The sequence below is a fragment of the Accipiter gentilis genome, chromosome 18 (assembly GCF_929443795.1).
Source record: "Accipiter gentilis chromosome 18, bAccGen1.1, whole genome shotgun sequence".
Lineage (NCBI taxonomy): Eukaryota > Metazoa > Chordata > Aves > Accipitriformes > Accipitridae > Astur > Astur gentilis.
The window spans coordinates 11,816,790-11,840,401 of NC_064897.1; the positions used below are offsets into that span (position 1 = coordinate 11,816,790).

The window sequence follows — 23,612 nt, forward strand, 5'->3', positions numbered from 1 at the left end:
CTACAGAACATTTTGCTCTTCTTGGTAATAGGGTAATTCTTTAGCAGCTCTGTTAAAATCACCATTGTCATGTCATAATATCAGAACACTGAGCAAAAGGAAAGGAAGAAGAAAAACTGAAATTCAACAGTTTTGTTGATATACCTTCAAAACTGGCATGTGTAATTCTTATATTGACTGCCTATATTGGAATCCCCAACTTTGTTTTCTTGCCCTGTTTATATGTACAGAACGCAGTTTTTTCCTTCTGCTTTGTCCTCCCCCTGTATTATTTTAAAACTGATTTTTTTTGTCACATCAACTTTACAAGACTATGTATCCCAGATCAGAGTCCTCAGAATTGATACTCTCCACCCCCAAGAACACAGTGCTGGTGGTGGTACTGCACATACTTTATTGAACAGAACTATTGCCAGCTACTGAGATGTTTCAAAAGGGAGGAAAAAAAGGGGTCTTTTTAAGGTTTGCTATAAGGCACAGGTCTGTCTGTTTCTGACTCCCACTCAGCACCTTGTAGGATCAGTCCTCCAGTTATTACTACTTTGGATAAGCAAGTTTTGAAAGTTGTCTTACTGAAGCTTAAGCTAGAGTTACAGTTAAGAAAGGTTCCCTTGGGATGAAAGTGGAGAGGCCAAAATACAGGAATAAAGTCTGATTCTGACATGTTAGGCTCATTCCCCTAGCATTAATTAACAACCCTTAGTACTTACCTGTCTACTTTTTTAAAGTGTCCTGTATCCATGCCAGTTTTCTCTGAAGTCACTGAGAACCAAACCAGACGGAAAATTTATCCTGATGTGTACTTCACCACAGCATGAATCAGTACTATCTTTAATCGCAGTACTCCCTGCACTTAAAAGGGGGAATACGTCAAGTATTTTGGCAAATATACCTATTACACCTGGCAAATGTCAAGAATTTAATGACACTCACTTTTCAGTGCTTTCCGTCTTCAAAGGGTTTCCCATTGGTTGACAAACTTTAGAGTAGTGACTATGCAAAACTGCCCTGTGAAGTGCTCAAAGTATAAAGTTGTTTTCTGGCTTGCTTCTCTCCTTTGAGTTCATCACCCCAAAACCCTTAGAATAGAGACTGTATTCAAGCACTGCTACATAGTCCTGGCATGTTAAAAGCTGTTTCATGACAACATAGTTAGCAGGTAGGTAGTTTTGTTGCTTGATTTGTCCAGCATTTTACTGTAAGTGAAACAAGTGGCTCAGCCTCTAGGCTTGGCAAGGTAGATGCATGTCTGCCATTGGCCTCATTCTTCCCTCTGAGTGTCACACCTTTAGACTTCAGTGGAGGCCAGAAGGAAGAATGCAGGCTTTGCACTTTGACTATAGAGTTAGCTTATCTCTCTCCACTTGCATCTTGCTTTGCTGCTCTTAAATGTCACTCTTCATTTGGTAATTCTTTTTTCTTTTAATCCAGCCTTCAAGAATGTATTTCGTAACAGCTCCCATCTACCGGATAATTATGTGTAGTTAGCTGTACTCAACAGTGATGATTTCATAACATGCCACAAACAGGTGCCCATTAAATTCCTTTATTGGAGACAGAAACATTGCATAATTACAGATTTGATGAGGAAAACTGCAAATAGTGTAGACTGTTTCTACTGCCAGCAAAATACAGTTATTACAGGATTTATAGACATACAAATATAAAGTGTTTCTTTCATGCCAGATGGTCTGTACGTAACAATGCCATTAGGAGTGCTTAATTGTGCTTCTACAAAACCTTTAGAGAAGAATGAGGTAGAGTTTCCTTTAGTTTATCCAGTATTTTTTCACACATCTGTCCTTTACTGCTTTTATATTCTCAGATCCTTATAAAATACCCAGTTAACTTTAACATTTGAGAAAACAGAGACCCTTCAGAGGTGTATAATTCTCCCTCTTTAAGTTGCTAATTTCCCACTGCTGATATGCTACAATTCCAGTAACTACTACTGCACCCTTCTAAATGCCTCAAAGGTCAGGTAGATTGGGACATCTATCTTTCCAAATTTACTGCTTTGACACAAATTGTTTGCAAATAGCTTCAGATAAAACTCTTACTTGTCTCCATCATGGCAAAGAACATTTTCATTCTGTCACTCTCTACTATAGTGGCCAAGCTAGAGTCCAAGCCATCTCCCCAGGAGATGGAGGGAATAGATTCACTCTTTGTCAACATTCTCGACTATGGAATAGAGTTAATGATTATTTGTCTCCTACTTGCAGTTCTAGTCAACTACTGGGCCATTAGAAAATGAATATAAATTATGGGAACAGAACAGGCCACTGACCTCTAGCAAACAGTTTCTCACTGTTAGATGATCTGAAGCATTACCTGTTTTGATCTAATATTTTACTCTTTCATGACATATAAAGAGGTGTTGCAGCTTTCAGTTAAGATACTAGGGCCCAAGTTATGAAAATGCAGGCACAGACGTAGATATTTAAGCAACTGAATATGAGCATTCTTAAATAGCAATAGCAATCTACCATCCTGCTAGACATTTGGTATACCTGGGTAGTCTCTGTTTTGAACTGAATGAGAATGGTAATGATGTTCTTCTGACCTCCTGTCTTGACTGACTTGATGGGTCATTTTACTCTCATTCCTTAGCATGCCCTCATTCCTTAGCATGCCTGTTCTGGAAACAGAAGACTTTTCACTTTACTTTTTGCTCTGGCATTTGCTGCAAGTACTTAGTACTTACTAAAAACCCAAGAGTGCACTAGTAGGGTATAGTACAGAAAAACCCTATTACTTCATCTGAAGAGGTCACAGTTCTAGTGGTGACCACATCATAATGAAGAGGGGATTTGGCATACAGGAAGAAGGTGATTACATAAAGAATAAGAATGTTTGCTTTCTTCTCATAACCAACTGAGACACAACAGTTTAAGATAATAGTTCAGTGATACTATATCAGAATTCTAAAATGAAAAGCAAAATTTTTGTAAAAAGGTGCAAAACTTAAAAGATTCCTTATTCATACCTTGATCACTTTGATCATAAAATGAAACAAAGTCTGTTCCTGCAAGATAGTACTGCCTGAGATAACTTCTGAGCTCCTCCATCTCACACTTAAATGACTCCTCTAAGCTTGACAGAATCAAGTCCTATAAAGAGTTAGCATTATTAAGAGAACCAGCTCTTGGAAACTTCCCCAACTCTTGCTTAGCAAAAAAAGCACTATGCTTATTTTATCTACTATTCCCTGCATACCTCTTTGGTAAAACCCAAAAATGACCAGTGTTGGAAAACCATTTGGAACACTGTAGTTAATTACTTCCCCAAAGTTGTCTTCTCTTTTTCTACCTGAACTTTATCCAGCAGATAATTTGAAGACTGTAAAATTCTGTATTAAGGTCTTAAATTCTCCTTAAGATCTTCCTATGAACATGAAATTTTAGATTCTTTTTTTAAAGCATGGCATGAGAATTCAGGATTGTAGTAAAAATGAGACACAATAAATTAAGTTTTAAAGATAAGCAAACAGTATGAATTCATGTTCAGAGAGAGGGATGAGGATCTAGACATGCTGGTATTACTAGTGAATTTAAACACCATTATTTCTAGTAAACTTGGGTATGGTTAACAAGATTTATTTCTATCTCAGCTACTAATTCCAAAAATTTGTTCCAAATCTAAGGCTTGACTATTTTAATTGAGTATTGTTCCACATCTGCTAAGCCCTAATGTACTTGACCATTCTAGGTAATGGCTAAGTCAGTTTTGTTTATGGAATTGGGGATATATTTGCCAACTGTGCTATAGATGGCACTCAGATTTTGCATAGTCAGGGAAAAAATTCTGGAATTCCCACTAATAGCCATCATGCTTAAAGCAAGGCATGGACAGACGGACTGACAACAGTATTTTTCACCAATGCAATACCAGTACTCTCTTTTGCTATTATGACTAAAAATGCAAATACTTATTAAGAAGTTACTTAGCTTAAATGATTTGGGACCTACGAGTTACTTTTCCCAGTCTTGAGGATAGTGACAAAATACAGTAAAACATAGCTTTTTGACACTTACCAATTGCTAACTATTGCAGTTCAGAAAATTTGTAGTGAAGATTGATAAAGAGGTCTGTCTCAGTGCTACATGATGAAGTGTTAGTTGTTAGTTGTTAGTTGTAATCTAATGACTCTGCATTGAGAGGTAAAATGCTTTCTTCAAGCATCATTTTTAAATAAGATAGCACTGTTTGAGAGGTGGAGGTAAATTCTCTTTTAAAGATCTTTGTGTATGCTACTTTATATTCTGAACTATATATTTTACTTGTTTATGGGTTCATACAGCAAACCTTAAATATATATCCCATTCAAATAATATTTTTCTTCTGCATAACCAAGATACTTCTACTCTAAAGCAATCCTTGAAATACTGGACTTTACATGGCATCCTTCTCTGCTGCTTAAAAAGCTTTCTGGAAAGCTTATTTGATCTGTAGTGAAGTAACTTTTTATGGAAAAGTTTGGATTAGAGTTAAAAGTGGTATAAGTGGTAGTACTACTACTCTGCACTTACAAAGAGGTTAGATAACTTGTCCAGGCTCACAAAGTCAGTGGCAGTCTGTTCAGGCATTACATGTGCAGGTGGTAAAGTGCAATTCTGATCCCTGAACACCTGAAAGATGAACAAAACATTTTTTTTTTTTTTAATAAAAAAACCTGTCAGAATGCTAAAAGCAAAAAGAATGCAAAATTTGCTTAAATGGTCACTTTTATATAAGAGACTAAGTGGCATTATGATAGGAGACTGGGGAAAAGGGGCTGCATGTCTGTGTGGAAGGGAGAAAAAGACAGCAAGGAACGGCCCAGCTCAGGGCATGCTCAGCCATCATTTACACCTGCCCACCTCTCAGTATATGAGCCTGCCACTAGAACATTAAAACTTACCATCAGTAGGGTGAATCCCATGCAGAGAGAGCCAGTGTGCCATAGTCTGGCAGGCTGTGCTACCATATCTGTATTCTATTTTACAGGAAGGCACTATCAACAGACAGTTCACACTAAGCAATCTGTTGAGATTATGCAGATTGTTTTGGAGAGGCCATTGAATTCAAGAGGGTTCCTCCTCTAATTAGGTAGCTATGAGATCAGTCCCAGCTGTTTTTCTCTCTAACTCCTTGGAAGACCATGCATTACACAGACATTTCAAATAACTTGCACTCCAAATGACTCTTTCAAATATCATGTTTTTCCAAATTACCATTCTTCATGCCTGAGGAAAAATAAGCATAAAATAAGCATACAGAAGAGGATCAATGATACCTCTCTGTTGAATTAGGTAAACCCTAACCAACAGTTTATCTAGAAAGAGAAGGAGTGGAGGACAACTGCTTTTTGGCTTGAAATAGTCGAACAGGTGTAAACAATGGCTGGGCAGAAAGATCTCTCTCTTATCTTCCTTTTGTCTTATCAGACTTCCTGTCTATATCCCAGAAAAATCATGTTTGCTTTGCACTGCTACAGACTGAACAGATTATCTACCCTAAGCAGGAACCTTTATTAGCATTCTCACCAGAGTCTGTCACTGTAAATTCTCAGCAAATCTGCCCTCATTGCAGTCAAGAATCTAGTTAAGTAATGCCAGTTGCTGAAGCCATAACTCTTGGCATCACACCAGCTTATATGAAAAGCCAGTTTCATGAAAAGTTCTCTCACTTGAAGGACTTCTTTCCTACGCATGAATCATGCTCACCAAAACTGAAAATGAAGGACATGCTCAATACTGAAAATAACAATCAAAAGAATGAAGGGGAGAAGAAAGAACATACGAAAATTAGAGTTCATTATTATCATTTTAAAGTACCAGTGTTTGTAAAACATAAGCATGTGAAAGGCTGAATCTCATTTGATCAACCCAATTAAACATTAAATAATTGCAGCCAATTATGCAAATATCACACAACAATATTAATTTGTTGATCTTTTTTGAACAGTCTCAAATTCTCCTAATGTTAGACTATCTTATGTCTTAAATGATCAATTAGCAGCACCATAACTAAGTGATGAAGAATGGATAATTGCCTAGTTATGATGTACCATACTCTTTCTATGTAAATCTGTTGCAATTAAACAAATAGGGCACATGGAGAAAAGATGTGCAGATGTTCTTTTACAATCTATTATTAGCTCAGGGAATACCACAGTTCCCTCCTAAATTTTACAGGCAAAAATAGGGAGAATGCAATAACAAATACTCACTATTATTTACACATATTGTTTCTTTCCTTTGGTTAACAGGATAAAAAAGCAGTGGCATAATGCAGGGGAGAGCATGCAACATCACAAGAATTTCCTGTATTATACTGACCCGTCAGCTCCCTTATTTAGGTTTTAAAGTTTGAAATCTAGAACCTATTCACCTGCATCCCCTTTGGAAACAAGCACAGCTTTGAGATGACATAGCTAGAGAAAAGCAATTAACCAAAATGTTAAAGACAACACTTAACACACATACGCTACATGTTTTCATTCTTCTCTGCTAGAAAAGTCTACACATTTCTGTGGGTCATTCCAGTTTCAACTCTCATAATTTTGAAGTCTCCATCAGCTCAAAATGTGCAGTAAAAGGAAAGGTGTCTCTACGGTCAGTGCAGGAAACAGTGCAAACCACAATAAATGAAACTGCCTGGTTTCCTCACATTAAATTACTTGCATCCAATTTAAGAAGAGTTTTACACAACTTTTAGGTTTACACCGCAGGAAAATAATTCTTCTAACTGGCCCTTATTCATTCTGACTAGTGAATAGATTATTGCTGGTATACTGACACCTTTATGGGGATTTTTGATATATGATACCTGTTAACTTTATCAACATCCTGAGATGTTAAGGTATCGTACAACCACTTTGCCATGCATCTGAAGTTAAATATTTCCACTTTTCCTTCTGTTGCTAAATCTAAGTTGAACATAAGGGGACAGATTAGATAGTTCAGTAACAGGAAGCCACATGTGGTTGCTCATTACATAATCTTTAGAGAGCTCCTTGCCACACTCTAGTTAAAGGCACTCTTCAGTTATGATACTTGTCTCATTCGATAAAACTCTCTACCCCACATTGCATCTTGACATATTCCCCATGTTAATTTTTCCACCCATCTAATTAAATAAAGACTAACAGCAGCTTATAATACATAGTAAGATACTGCACAAACACCAGCACAAGATACAGATTCAAATGGTCAGAAAAGTAGACACACAATACTATTGCTACTGTAAGTGAAACAACACTTTGTGCTTGCAGTTGTATTCTAAAGAGAAAACTATCCAACAGATTTTAACAATGGTTACGTTGTCAGGGAGAACCTTCAACTGTTCTTCATTAAAAGATTAGACTGGACTGCAGTGAAAGACAGCAAAAGTCATTATTTGAGGGAGCAAAAGAAAGTGTTGGCTAAGTAGGGGTTGTCTTTAAAATCTGTCCAAAAATGAACGGGAAAGCCATAAGGATACTTTTTAGCAGTTGCATAAGGCATGAATTGTCTATTAGAAATTATATTTTGCTTTTTAAAACTATGTTAATGAATGCCAGTAACTACAAAGGACTTATAAAGCATGGGAGAGATACTGTTGGGTCTTCAAAAGAAATAAAGTGCTAAATATTTCCCTTGATACTTGTGCATCTCTACTGCAAACTATGGCAATAAATGTTTCACTTTTACTTCTTATAGGACTCCGTTGGCGTCAATAAAGTTCCACCAGTTTTACACAGAAATAGCACTTTGGAACATTGATACAGAATACAGTGATCCTTTTTGGCAAGAGATATCTTAAAGCTGTTTGACAGAACCATGTGCAAAGAGAAAGATAATAAATATTACAGCATGATCACTACTGAATGCTTGCAGAAGTTATTTCCCTAAGTATGGGCTACATGCTCTATATTGTTTCCAGATAGTATCAAGACTGCATGTGAGAGAGTAGCTGTATACGAAGTATGTGCTTAACTAGAATGAAATAAGGGTTTGAAGAAAATCTCTTTCCTTCTTGTGCCAGATAGTTTCTGGTGACAACATAGCTTGTTCCTTAATAGGAAGGCCCTATTAAAGTACATGTCTGTCAATGGAGGCTGGATACATTTCAAAGCGAGTCATGAAGGGGACAAGAAAAATATTTTGGTGATCTAAATTATGTGACTGGATGATGAAAGAAACTCCTCAATCCAAAGGTTTGGTTGCTGTGAAGAGCTGTTCAACTTTCACAGCCACAGTTGTCTAATCTTATTTTCTAGACATTCACCTGGAAGGCAACACTGTGTCTGCAGCACCCAGCTCTGTGCTAGGCCAGACAAAGGGTAATTCTTGTCTCAGCAGGGCCTGACTCAGCCCTATAAATGACATATGGAAGGATGTATTCAACTGTTAGAGAGGTATGCACCACCCAAGCAGCCACTGCATATCCCCATGGAGGGAAAGCCAATAGGCCAACAGAGAGCCTATTGCAGGCTAGATTGACTCAGAGAATTTTAGCCTAAAGGACAGAGCTGTTATTTGACAGAGTATGCATGAGGGGATCTAGAGGGCTATGCAGACTCAGGAATCTCCCATACAAGCAGAGAATGAAAGGAAAGAGCATATGTCTAAACTTAATTGTTTCCTGAACACATAGCAAAAGGCAGAATAATGTCAACATAACCCTGTGGCCAGCTAACAGGCAACATCTTTGTGTTATATGACAATGTGCTCCACTGGTGATGGCAGTTAAAACAAACCAAACTGAAGAGCAGTTGAAGAGCATTTTACAAGTTTTCAGACTGTACATAAGACACAAGGAGGCACTAAGAAAACCATTAGGAAAGTTCTATTGCTAACATTTAGCACCTCTACCAAGAAGACAGGCTTTTACCAACAGGATTACAGTAGAAATCAAAATGATTGTGTTCACATTTGCCAGATTGTGGAAACAATCATCCTGGGGAGCAAACTGGTACAGAAACTACGCTACGCACAGGCAGCTACAGAAGTTGTCATTATTCATGTCTGTTCTGTCTGGAGGGTCTGAACTCTTCCACCTTCACGACACCAGCACTGCCCAATCGCTGTCTTCTCTTCCATACTGAAATGAAGCAAAAATGGAGTTTAAGAATAGAAGTTGAAAGTAACAGCAATTATAACTTCCTAGGTCTTCTATCCTCAGAAAGATTCATATCCACCACCTTGATAGTAGTTTACATTATTTCTTATGCCTTTACTTCTGCCTTTGATTTGAGCAAAGCCTAAAGACAGCTTGAAGCTTTATGCATCTTCCAATAAGTAGACTAGGAAGAGGTGATACTGATACTCACTAGAGATGATACAGAATAGTCCTGCTTCACTAGAGCTTTCTATCAATTTAATACAGTTATTCCCTGAGGTGAGTTCACTAATTCATGCATAAGTATGCCCCTGCTCAAGCTCCAATAAACACACACATTTGTTTTTATTTCTTTTTATTTTCAATGTGGCTTTTTATTACAGCATTCTGATTGAATGTGAAATAAAACCCATCACAAATACCACAGAGTACAATCAGGGAGAACTGTAACCCAAATAAAACAAGTCATCTTTCCATATGCAAACCAACAGGATCATCAGGCAGAAATGAAGGCAACCTACCACATGGAGCTGTATCTCTTCCAGGGGAGGATACAGTCCCAAGACAGCACTTTTGGTTGTTAAACTCGTTCCATGTTCTAAAGCTCTTTGTCACCAGTCCTGTAAACAATGCTCCAGCAAGCCCCAAAAACGCCCATAGGGCTCAAATATGTAACCAAAGCAGAGATGGACAGACTAGTGGCAGATCTAAGTCAGGAGCCCTTTCCCTCATAGTACCATGTTCAGGGAGCTTGAAAACACTTTTCAGCAGAGAATGAGGACTGGTTTTAGAGGCTTTATGTAGGCTGAAAAGATCACTTTTTTATCACTGATGATAATTTCTCCAGAGAGGGTAAAAGGAAGTTCCTCCAATCCAGGTTCTGCATCAGCAGGAAAGCAGATAAAGGGACATTAAAGCAGGGAAAAGACAAAAGCTCCAAATCAGGATGAGCCAGAAAAACACACTTCTAGATCCACAAAGGAATGATGTTCAGTGTGCTTGTGTTTTACTCTTTACTACAACAGGCAAAGCCTCTAAATTACCTCCACATGCATCACATCTACTCTTTCTTTTCATTACTAATTCTGCTGCTCCTGTTCTACAGTCTGCTATGTGGTTGACTAAACGCTGGTATGGTGCTACACAGGACCTTGGATGAATTACTTGTCCAAAGGATTTCCAGCTTACATTCCCAGATGTCAATGTAGTTGCCTTGGGAACTTTAACCAAGGAAAAACAGATGTATCATTAGTTTAACCACAAAGCACTGGACTACTCTCATGTAAGGCAATTTTGTTGAGGATGGGAACAAAGGGATAAAAAAAGAGATGTCTTTGACCTTCATATCGCTGCTTCTCAGAGAAAAGGTGGGACCCCTACCCCCCCAAATCAGAAAGAAGGCAAAGGCCAGGGGATTATTCGTAAGTTTTGCTGGCTTTAGGTAGTAGTATCTTCTAATGCTCTGATGCTGACTTCAGAAATTGCAAGGGCTGGTCTAAGTTGCCATTTGATTAGGGTTTGAACCTGCTTCCAGAATTAAAAGGGGAATGAAGACGTTATACTACAATCAAGATGTTTTCATTCCAGAAATAAAAGCAGATTTATCTTCCTCTTCTGATTCTGTCAAAGACATTGTGACTTCAGGCTAGTCAATCCCATTCCTCTTCCCCTCCCCCCCACAGGTCCTGCTTTGTAAAAATTAACACATACATTCTCCTTCCCTGGTTGTTTTCCGCTGACCTAACCATTTAGATTGTGCAACTTTGAGAAAGATAAGGTTTTTGACTAAATGTCTGTTCACTGCTGTCTTGACTTCAGTGTTTAAATGTATGTTATATCATGTGGTATAAACAATATATCTTACCTTCTATCCATCCCTTCCAAGTGGCATCCTGATCTACCCTTTAAAGGGTATAGGAAAAGCTTGTTTATTCTTAAGGCATGGAATACAAAACCACAAAAACATCTGAGTGGTATTTCAGTGAGTATATTCCCAGAGAAAAGAATCTCCTCTCTAAATCTTCTAACTCAAATGGTTATAGAAGACAGTGTACTATGACTAATTCATTCATAAGCACAACATTACTGTATACAATGTAAATGATTTAATCTAAAAGCTTTATCAGCCTTTAGTTATCATTATTTCCACTCAGTGATAGGAAGGGAAATGTATATTGCAGTGCTACTACTGTCTCTCTCAATTGGCATGAGAAATGGAATCAGTTCTGCCCATGAGTTTCTAATTTGTCACTCTAGCTCTAGTTCCACTGAACAGCTGTTCAAATCCAAAGAAATCCTGTTGAACCCAGAAGACTTGCAAAAGAACAACAGGCAGCATGAAAACAGACTTGAAAACACAATAATGAAGATAATCTGAAAATGTGAAAAAAGCATGTATTGTACACAGGGGAATCGGTATAATGATATTGGATACAGAGCCCTGCACCTCTTGGTTACAGGTTCAAATGCAGGACAATGTTGGTACTGAGAATTTTTACTTTTTTTACAAATGTCCATCACCCAACATTAAATGGTACATTGCCTTATTTCAGGCAACAGCACAGCACAGCACAGAGACCAGAGCTGTGTTTGGCTGTAATTTCAATTGTATTTTATTCTTCAGAACTTGAACGTTCTTTGGAATAACAGCCACAGACTGTCCAAATGATATGACAGTAGTCTCATGGTACTGCAAAGCGATTGTTTTTTTTTTTTTTCCCTCCTGGTAGAATATATAAAAGATCTTTGTGAAAGATCCTGAAAACTCCTCTGACATTTTAAGAATATGATATATTCTATTTTGTGTGTTGCAGCATTGTCTTCCGTATGACAACCTGGGGTTAATTTGGATATGAGCTCATCTCTCCACAGAAAGAAATGTGCAGAAACACAATCAGCAACCACTGATTGACTCTTAAAGAGGAAGCAGCCACCATTCTCTTTAAAATCATGTTTCTGATGATGAAGTGTTCTAATTCTCTTGGCTTTTTTAAAGAAGGAAGAAAACCCAGAAGTAAACATATACATAGCAGTCCAGCACTTTTCAGGAGTGATGGATTTACTCTTGGCATGTAACTAATGAACACATGGTATGTACATAGTTGAAAGGCAAAAAGGTCCATATGCATAGTTGTGAAGTGAAAAGATCCAAGAAAGATAATGGTTAGAAGCAATCCACACTTTTTCAGCTTCCTCCTGAGCCTTGGTTGGGGTGGAAAAGCAGGGTGATTGGGGAGGGCATGGGAGGAAGCCTCAGGAAGCAGGCTGGATAAATTTGTCATAATAATCCACTCACTGTCGATTGGCCAAGGGAGAAAGACACCTATTCCAGTGTTTTCTTCTGAAACAGAATTCTGGATTTCATAAGCCATTCTTCTAGAGAAGACACTTGCTTGTCTCATGACACACTGCTAAGGCACTACCTATTCCCATGCATAACACTCAACAAGGTGCTAGAACTGGCCTCAACTCTTTCTGATGCTGAGCTGTTCCGTGACTGCAATTAGAAGTGATCACTGCAGACTCAAACTGATCACAAATTGTTGAAGGCCCTTATATTGCAACAGCATCACCTAGACATCAGAAGGCAACACACGAGTTACACAAGTGCTTTTAGACATTAAAGATAGATACTTGACATACTAACAAGATGGCTTTAACACAGAGCAGAGCGCTATGGAAACAGTGATCAGTATGTATCACAATGAAAAGTGTGTAATAAATCTGGACATATGACAACAAAAAAAATAAAGTGATGGACATTAACTGTTATTTTAGATATTTGTATCAGGCACTAGGGATGAGAAAGATGAAATAAAACTGTGGTATGTAGTGGGATTCTGGAGAAAGGCTACTGTGTATACTCATATAGTAAGAAGATGAAAATGTTACAAGTAACTGAGCTGGGAGAATACTGAGCCTCTCTTTCCTCTCAACAAATAATAAAATCTAGAACCAAAGGTGCCTATGCTTCTTCCTAGCTATCAGTCCTACTGTTTGAGGAGAAAGACCCAGACCCCAAGCTGTTACAGCTAGCACAGCTGAAACAACAGAAACATGATGGGGGAGTGCCTCTTCTTGCCCCCATGAATGTTGGCTCAGCCACTAACACAAAAGGTACCAGAATATCAGGAATTCTTTCCTCCCTGAGTTGCAGCCAGAAATGTCCAACACTATTCTATAGAAGAAGAGATGCTGATCCCATGTCACCTTCCTAGTGAAGAACAGTCAAGTGGTTGTATTGGGTTTGCATGGCAAGGTTTTGGTAGTAGAGGGCTCCAGCGGTGGCTTCTGTGAGAAGCTGTTAGAAGATTCCCCTATGTCCAACAAAGCGAATGCCAGCCAGCTCCAAGACGGACCCACCGCTGGCCAAGGCCGAGCCCATCAGCGATGGTGGTAGTGCCTCTGGGAGAAAATATTTAAGAAGGAAAAAAAGTTGCTGTGGTACGGAAACTGCAGCTGGAGAGAGGAGTGAGAACATGTAAGAGAAACAACCCTGCAAACCCCCAGGTCAGTGCAGAAGGAAGGAGAGGAGGTGCTCCAGGTGCCGGAGCAGAGATTCCCCTGCAGCCCGTGGGGAAGACCCTGGTGAGGCAGGCTGTCCCCCTGCAGCCCAGGGAGGTCCATAGTGGAGCAGATCTCCACCTGCAGCCTGGGGAGGACCCCACACTGGAGCAGGGGGATGCCCAAAGGAGGCTGCATTGGAGCAGGCTCCTGGCAGGACCTGCGGACCCATGGAGAGAGGAAGCCCACGCTGGAGCAGGTTTTCTGGCAGGACTTGTGGCCCTGCAGGGGACCCACATTGGAGCAGTCTGTGCCTGATGAACTGCACCCTGTGGAAAGGACCCATGCTGGAGCAGTTCGTGAAGAACTGCAGCCTGTGGGAAGGACTCACATTGGAGAAATTTATGGAGGACTGTCTCCCATGGGAGGGACCCCACACTGGAGCAGAGGAAGAGTGTGAGGAGTCCTGCCCCTGAAGAGGATGGAGCAGCAGAGACAATGTGTGATGAACCGACCATAACCCCCATTCCCTGTCCCCCTGCACCGCTAAGTGGGGGGTAGGTAGAGAATTCGGGTGTGAAGCTGTGCCCAGGAAGATAGAAGGGGTGAGGGGAAGGTGTGTTAAAATTTGGGTTTATTTCTCATTACCTTACTCTGGTTTGATTGGCAATAAATTAAGTTAATTTTCCTTAAGTCGAGCCTGTTTTGTTTGTGGCCATAATTGCTGAATGATCTCTCCCCCTCCTTATCTCTATCCACAAGCCTTTTGTTATATTTTTCTCTCCCCTGTCCAGTTGAGGAGGGGGAGTGATAGAGCAGCTCCGTGGTGCTTAGTTGCTGGCTGGGGTTAAACTACAACAGTGGTCTTGCTGCATCATTTGAGCTACCAGTCTTGGGCAAGGGGGAAGGCAAAAAAAAAAAAAGTAGTTACGCTGGAGACCAGCAGCTGTGAAATGTAAAAATATGTAGAGAAACAAGAGTACAGAAGAACCACTGAAATTATATGAGATAGCCTGAATTCCCTTTGTCTAAGACTGCTTCACCCTACTTGAATTAAGCAATGAAAAAAAACCACAATGACTAGCAAAGGATTTAAACTTGGACTGCAATATAGCACAAACCACTGAATACATAACATTACATAAATGAATCTGTTTATCACGGATTTTAGGTAGGTCAACATATGACAGCAGACTGCAATTCATGAGTAGTTTTTGTCTGGGGTCTCATCAGAAGAACCCTGTGTCAGATTATTTCTACACACTAGTAAAAGGCCTGTAAAATAGAAAGAAAAATAAATTTTAGGACGTTTTCTTAAAAAGTTCTGCTATTTTATGGGATTCATAGAGTTGCTACATGGTACAGTACATCTCACAATTTTTCAAGAAGATTCTTAGTTCAGGGGTTACTGGCAGGAATATAAACATTTTAGTAGCAAATCTAAGAACACCTTGAGCCAAAAGCCAAGAATGTAGAAGAGTAACTGTCAGACTTGATTTGAAGAAATCATGACAATACGGCCAAGCAGCTGCTACCAGATCTTAAATAAAGGGGCTTGTAACTTGCTGAGAACTGCTCCTATTCCCAAATCCCCCACACCATAAACTATGCTAAATAAGTAAAAGAAAACAAACAACTAAAATAAGAAGGGGCATCACGTGCTGCTCATTGACTTTACCTGAAATGGTATAGACTCCTATGCCCAGACATGGAGGTCAAGCACTGATTCTAAACAAACTTTGACATTTAGCAAATCACAGAGGAAGGAATTGTTTTAAGAACAAGAAGTGACTGTATGATTGGAAACATGCTGAGAAACAGAAATGGTGATCAGTTGGCTGCATCCAGTGAGTGCTTACTACTTCACCCATCTCTTTATTGGTTAGCCTATATTCATTTGTGATCATGGTTATTCAGATGCTTCATAACGCTATTTTTTCCCCTTAAAAAGGAACTTATAACAACAGTATTGGATTTCACTGGTAACAGTAACATCTTATAACTCTCATCCAGCTTCCAAGATGAACAGGGAAAAAATATATATCACTCTCCATCCATATCATACTTTCTCAAGGGAAAAAAAAAATGGATAGAATAATCACACCAAACAAAAGAGCCCATATTATTATATAATGGTGCCTATAGCACCACTAATTAAAAGATTATTTCCCATGTTTTCAAATGTTCACCTTTTATTATTTTATCTGGTTAAAGAAGAGAAAGAATCTTACCTGGATATCACTCAGCTTATTCAGGAAACGTGTGGTTAACTGAGGTCCATTCTCCATAGTTGGAATGTGCAAATGCTGACATTGAATAAAGAAGCGGGGGAAGGGAAGGGAAGGGAGAGAGAGAGAATAACATGTAATAATAGCTTTATAGACATATGAATACCTTAGGGTCACCAAGAATTTTAATATATATTTATCAAGCTTTCTAGCCCTCCTTATAAGTAGGCAAAGATTGTCATAATGTTTTTTATAGGAGGGCATGTTGAGCCAGTGAAAAGTTACATTAGTTGAACTGTTAAGCTATTTTTAAACAAAGGCTAATCTAAGCCTTCCAAAAGATCTGTCCAAAATGGAGGGTGTATAGTACAGGCAAGAGTAGTAACACTGTATACAGTATTTTATTTCAAAGTATACCATGTACAAACACAACAGGTACATTTATCGTACTTACCATCACTCAGCACCTTGATGTCTCTCATATTATTTTAGCATCTGATAATATCAATACATTTATTCCATCTTGTTAATTCAAGAAGTATCACCTAACAGACATTTACTGTACTTGTCATATTTAATGGAACAAAGCACATCTATATATGCAGCTGCAATAACCCAGCCTTCTGAACTAACTTTGTGCTAGCTAAATACCATCAAGTCAGCTTAACAGTCGGAATGCCTGTGGAACTCCACCTGTGCAGGAGAAATCTCCCATACGGTATATATTAGGTGGAAGCAGCTGCGCACCCTCCTGAAACTGCTCTTCCATCAGAGCTGGGTTCTCTCCAATGAGGGGTGAAGAAGAGATGAACTTGAAAAGGAAAGAATGCAGTGGCTCAGAAATTCGGTTCCCTGGGCAAGTCTTTCCTCTCACCTTTCCCAAGTGCCTTAACTTTGGAAAAAAAAATCATTAAAAGAAACATGGGAGAATGTATTTTTGTATATTTTCAAACAGGCTGGGAGGTAGGAAATATTTTTTTATTATCTTTCCCAGGAATTGAGATTTTATAATTTTGGCTATTAAAAACCCCCAAAAGATGAGAGGGAAAGTTCTCTTCTGACAACAGAGCAGTAACTCACTTGGGAAACAACATACTGATAGCATTCATCTTTCCAGGAGCCTCTGGCAGCACTCCTTTTCTATCTTACTTGTTTTTTGCTTAGCTGCAATTAATTAATGATAAAATTCTGAAGAAAGAAGGAAGAAAAAAAAGAGACACTTTTTCTTACCTTGCCCTTATATAAAATTTTAGAGATAGGACATACAACACAAGCTGTTCCAGCACCAAACATCTCCTTTACTCTGTTCTCTTCCAAGGCAGCTGTCAGATCACTCATGGTGATGTATCGCTCAGATACTTTAAACTCTTCCTGCACAAGAAGAATCAACCATAAAAATTGTAAAAAGCTTAAAAATGGTTTGTATTTTTGTTTTCCGTGTTGAAACATCTCTAACAGAAAAATTAGCCTAGTGGCAATCAGTCAAGTTTTGGTTGTGATATTGTGATCTTTTCAAACCTCCCAGTATCACACAAGATAGTCTCTAATCAAAAGAATGACCTTCAAGGAAGCCAGTGGTTTGCCAGATACAATGCTGATGATTAAGTGGCACTTCCCTCTGATTTGGTACAGAATATCAGTATTGCATCAGGGAACAACACAGCAGAATTTGCCATGGGTTATGTGACACAGGATCTGACTACTCATGGTCTCCAGCATGCTAGAGTTTGTACAAAAATTATTCAATTATGTCAAGAGATCTTTGCATCCCACTCTCAGACAATACCTAAGCAAAATACATGCTGTTAATTCTACCTGCAATGCCAACTAGATGTGATATATTTCTTTAACCCCTGGTGAAATTTCACACTGTAGCCTGCACACAGCTGTCACATACAATAATTAACTGTACCGCAGGTATGAGTAAAGCAGTTCACACTGAACAGTCTTAACATAGGAAGTGTCTTACCTTCTACAAGTGCTGAAGAATGCATAGCAACTGATTGAGGGGATGTGTTTAAAGAACAAAAACAAACTTCAAACTTTGAAATTTTCATTTAATGGATTATGTGGACTTTATTGTCCTATCAGACCAAACTAAAGCTTAGCCCTTGTTTTAGATACAAACTTTTTAACACGAGAGATGCTTACGATAGCAGAAAACATGATTAGCTCTGGATGGGATAGTATTTGGAGAAAGAGGCAGGGGCACCATGTAAGCAGAGTTTCAGATACGTTAGGGAACAGAGGTCAGGAAGAAGAGAACAACCTTTGTGAGAGTAGAAGTAACCTAATTATTCAAGAGGACTGAGGTGAGAGTCTGGTATGTCACAAACAAGTCCTATCAACTGGGAATATCTGTCTTGTAAAGGAGAGGGGACTGAGAAGTGTGCAAGCATATCTGCACTAGGGAAGTACCAATACTAGTAAGGACACATAAGAGTTCGGTGCAGGTCAACAAGTGGCACACATGCACCATGAAGGACATGCCTAGCTCTCTTCACTGCAACTTAGATTTAAGTGATGTAACTGTGACTGTATTTCAGGAAGTCTTTCTGTTACAGGTGGTTGGAAGCTGAGTTAATACCAGGGAGTAAGTATCACACATGCCCCTGTTATTCCTGTTCCTCCTCCCTAAACATAAGCCTAGCCAAAACCAGGAGACAGCATACTTGGCTTGATGAGCCTTCGGCTGTATAGTATTCTTATCCAAGCCGCAATAAAACCTTTGAATACAGTACAGGCAGAGTGAACAGTTTGCTGGATTTCAAGATATGAGCTAGTCCCAAGTGTTCAAGTAAGTACTTGGATGGCTACACTACAGAACTGGAATCTGGAAGCAGACAGATGACTTCAAGACTGTGGCTGGATTTTAGGCTGCATGCTAGTTATTGGAAATAAGGGTGGAACCATGAGAACTAAGTGGACAAATAGAGTGCTGATGACTGAAGTATAGCTGTGGTCATGCATGGTAATTGTTTGTTTCCTTGCTTTAAGTTGCTGGTACCAGTGGATTTAATGAGAATTTTCATGTTAAATACTACACGGAGCTACTTTAACAAGCTTGGTATTGTTCTGTGTGACAGGTGTGGGTATTCTGATGATGTTGCTGGGAATCTATGAATTAGCATGCCCTTAGTTCCCATTTAGGTTAAGGGATTTGACCAGATCAGTTGAACTTCAAGATACTGAGCACCAGGAATGCTAACTTTTGTTGATGTTATAATGTGATAGTTGAAACCATTACTGCCAAGGTCAAAACACTCACCCAATCGCGTGCCAGATCCAAAATGCTTTGTCTTGTCACTCCTGGAAGGATGATGCCATCTAAAGGTGGGGTTGCCAGTTCATTTTCTGTCAAACACAAAAGAAATAGAAACACTGGTTGAAAAACAAAGAAACAAAAATAATGTTTACTGATATTACACTAAACATGAAAATTAAAAAGAAGTTGAATGATATCAGAAATGTTCCCTACCCAGCAAGATGCAACTTTTATCAGAGTTCTGTAAGAACACAAGTTACACAAATTCAATTCCAATAAGTTGTTGAGTGTTTGGAACCTTTTGAGTATAGTTCAGTGGGTGGGGAAGAAACTTATTTCATACATTAATAAATACATGGCGAAAGCTTAGTAGTAGGTTTTATTCCTCAGGGTATTATGGATTCACTGTGTAACTACTGGGAACCATTGAATGGCCCAGTCTGTGAATTCAGAATAGAGAGGCACAAGGGAAAGCCATGCCTAATAATCCTAGGGCAGATCATAACTTTCCCTGAACTGCTTTACTTAATTTAGTAATATGGGGTTTGTTATACCTACCTCATAGCATTAACATGAAACATCTACCAGAAATGTTGAGGCCCATTTACTGAACAAGCAAAGCAGCAGAAACCTTGCCAAATGCATCTTGAGAGGAGACTTCCTTAATGATCTTTTGTCCTATTTTTCCTCTAATTTTCTCTTTACACAAAAAAAAGCAGTCCTAATAAAATTCCAAAAGCATCAACAACTCAAATTGTTCAACTAGTTGTTTGTTAGCTTGTTTTTCTTGTTTGCTTTTTTAAAAGAACATCAGATAAATGTTCATCTAACATAACTAATGAAACAGTAGATAAATGGTAATCCATACTTGGTAAATACTTAAATTACAACACAAAAGTTTTTATGTAGTCTGTGTTCTTCCATCTGACCTTTGCAGTAAATCACAGTTAATCTTTTTCATTTTAAACCATCACTTTCATTTTAAACCATCACATAGCATACTCAGTGGTTTCCATTATCAAAGAACACTGAGCATTTACTCTTTCTGACAGCCGTGCTCTTCTAAGAGAGTCTCAAATTTGCACTGAGAAGTGAAGACATCCACAGTCTTCTGGTAATACTCTTCATATTTTTTTTCCTAACCATCTTCTCTTCCCAATGAGAATCAATCATTATCTTTCTTCATCTTATAAGGATACTAGTACTAGCCTGCGCATTAAATCCACAAACCATTAAGGTTTTTGATTAATTTTTACCTAGGTCACACAAAAGGACAAGATATGTATCTTCATGTTTTTATTATGCCCCCTTCTTCCTACCTGCTAAAGATCACTGAATCCAGGACTGTTTGAAGCAGTCTTAAAGGAGAAGCTGTCTTAAAAATGTTTCTATAGGTCCTGTGAAAACTTGCAGCTGGGTAGAAGAGAGAAACACGGTATTCATCCTTGGACTGAGAGAGCAGGTTGAGCTCAGCTGCTTAATATTCTGTTTTCAGCAATCAGCTAGATAATTATGTGCACAAACACTGCCTGCCAGCCAGTGCATACACTGCTCCAGACTGACTACAGCATGGCGCTCTCCTGCTCTGCAAGAGGGTGCTTTGGGAGCTGGGGTGGGATAGAGGAAACGGAGGATAAATAAATGGAATTGTTCATTGAATCTGCTACTCACTGTCCATTCTCTCAGGAAATGTCTCTAACTTTTTAATGCAGCCAGCCCTGGATTTATTCATTTGGACTAGAAGTTTTTCTTACCTATGGTTCCATGTTCCTTTTATGAGGACCCATACACGCATAAGTAATAGATGTAAACTGCCATGCCAAAATGTATAAAAAAGCTGCCCTAGAACAGGCTAGATATATTCTGCTCTGGTTTGACTAACCAATAGTGCCATTCCCTAACCTATCCCAGACTCCTAAGTACAGCAGTAGTCTCTTCTTTCTCATACAGTCAGGAACAATAGCTTTTCCTTTTCCAGCCTGTCTAGCATCACTCCCAATCGTGATATGTGTTTGGTCCTAATTCTGGCACACCTATCAAAAGAGGACTTAAACATTTCTCATGAGCCACAGGGCTCACCTGATTCTGAATACTGAAAACATGATGTTCTCCATTTGTGACCCAGTCATATACAAGTAAGTGCTCCCCTTTCTCTAACAGAAAACTTCAAATAACATGGACCTTAATACCAAAGATTGTGACTACACACCACGTGACGTTCTCTATTTGATGATGTTGCCACAGATCTTTGCCAGAACCTGTTTAAGCTCAACAACATATATTAATTGATTTGAGATAGTTTGAAAAGGTGCCAGGCCAAACCTGCCACCAAACAGCACTGAGCAGACAGGACATGGGAGTCTCAAAATGTTTCAAACAGCCTGCTCTGTACAATTTTGTCAAGTACACATATGATTCCTACCAGCCTGGGGCCACCCAAGGAACATCTGCTCCCCTGGTATCCGGCAGATGATAATGCTATACAACATGGCATGCCAAAAATCTCATCCTCTCTGTGAGTTGATGCCAAACCAGGCTCCATATGACATCAGTTTGTCCATCTCCAAAAAACCAGACTGTAAGCTCACAGAATCCATTTGCCTTCTGAATTATTTTGATGGGCTAGAAACCTTAAAATATAGAGTAGCAAAAAGGGGTGGGAAAGCATTTGAAGGAAAATGTCAGGGTTTCTCTTTAGTTAACTACTGGTATTGTTACAGTAGTAGCACTATCAGTCCAGTACCCCATTACACCAGGCATGGTATAGGCATGCTGCAACAATGGAACTCCATCAGAGTGTTTAAAGGGATTTTTAAAATGAGGTCTTGCATATTACACAGCTTCAATTTTTACACACCTGTATTTTTTAACATGTAGCAGATAAGATTCCAAATATGGGATGCCTTCAGTGCTAGTCACACTACAACAATGCTGAGAAATTTACCAACACATATTTTACCAAAATGATAACAGATACCAGGTGAACTTCAGGGTCAAGGAGAACCCAGCAGCCCTGATTTCACTAGTATTAACAGCTGACTTCCTCTCCAGACCTTTCTATTTCTCTCTCCATATTTCCCTCAGGCTTTTCTTCTACTGTCCCCTCACACAATCATTGTGTCTTTGTATCTCTGTCAATTTACTTTCCTCAATCACTTTCTCCTCCTTTTCTTTGTCTGGCATCTCAGCTGCTCTCCCCTCCATGCTATTGCTATGGCTCTCTATTAGAGCAGAAGGTAGATCCTTATTTCATTAGCAGCCTACTTGTACAAGATACTTCTGCAGCACAGATAATCCTCTACCTACAGAACACTAAGCAAATTTGCCTGATATTTTACCTGGCTGTTCCAGAGAATCTTTTAACCCATTTATTTAATTACATAACCATTTATGTAAGCTATTTTGAAGTGGGCATTATTAATCCCCATTTTAGTAACAGCACAAAAATATTAAGTAATGCCTGAATGCTATCCGCAATGCCTTAACATTAAGGCTAGAAGTAGAGCCCAGACGGTTCCAAATCATTCTGAAGAAACTGAGTTTTTGGAAAGTGCACACAGATTACATAGTTAGCAACCTTCAGGTTGGACATATGTTTAAATTTTAGGGTTTTCCATAAAGTCAAGCCTATATTCCAGACAGCAGAACAGACATTATTAAAGGAAATTAGTTTCAATGTTAACAGCTTCTTGGGATTGTTATGTTCTCCGAAGAGGCAGGTGAAAGAAACTGTAGAGTGACCAAAATTTTCACTTTGTGAACATAAACCGTAAACAGTACTTGATGTATGATAACACTCCTGTATTTATACAACAGCAGGGATCCAGATTTGGTCATTATAAGCCTCAGCCAGAGCAGCAGTGGGCATACAAGAGCAGCATGGAACATGTCATATTATTTTACCAGAAATTGAATAGTTTCCTCCTCTAATCCCTCGTCAATGTTACAAACAAAACATTTTTCCAGGCTCCTCCTGCCACCTAAGACAACATGTCATGTTTAGTCACAATGCTATAACTAAAAATATATGGCAAAGGCTTGCAAGAAAAGCCTATTCTCATTAGAAGAATAGATATCCTTTAGTCTAGGCTTTACTGGGCTAGGTCTTTGATTTGTTATAAAGCAAGTAGAGCAGTCCAGACTGCTGAACACACAAAGAAGGGCATTTTCCTTTTGATGATGATCTGCAATTTCTGTTTCACTATTTTTACATTAGATCCCTCTCTCAGCTGCAGAATTTGCATAACAAAACAAAACCACAGAACATAATGGCAAACACTTTTTAAACCACAATGTAAAGCCATAGGCAGGTATGTGATGACACACATTGGCAGCAAGAGTGATTCTCAACCAAAGATATCATAAATTAAGCATTAATCAACACACTGGGAGACAGCAAAGTGCTCCAATGATGCTAATGACCATGTCATTTGAAATGGCAGGTTTGCCAGTATACAGTTAGCTTGGGTGGCATGAATTACAAGTTGTTTGCTACGGCCACCTCACAATAGTACTATTCAGTAGTGCAC

The 23,612-nt window shown here is 38.9% G+C and overlaps 1 protein-coding gene across 2 annotated transcripts in view; it reads right to left on the reverse strand.

Moving 5' to 3' along the window:
• Positions 1-1,530: 1,530 nt before the first annotated feature.
• Positions 1,531-23,612, reverse strand: part of BCAT1 (branched chain amino acid transaminase 1) — a 67,452-nt gene continuing 45,370 nt past the window's right edge. For both annotated transcript variants that reach the window (XM_049822505.1, XM_049822504.1), the window contains 4 exons: positions 19,087-19,172; positions 17,049-17,189; positions 15,822-15,896; positions 1,531-9,069 (listed from right to left, as the gene is read on the reverse strand). In XM_049822505.1, the coding sequence (XP_049678462.1) occupies positions 9,028-9,069; positions 15,822-15,896; positions 17,049-17,189; positions 19,087-19,172 (344 nt within the window). In that variant the 3' untranslated portion in view covers positions 1,531-9,027. The remainder of the gene's footprint in view (positions 9,070-15,821; positions 15,897-17,048; positions 17,190-19,086; positions 19,173-23,612) is intronic.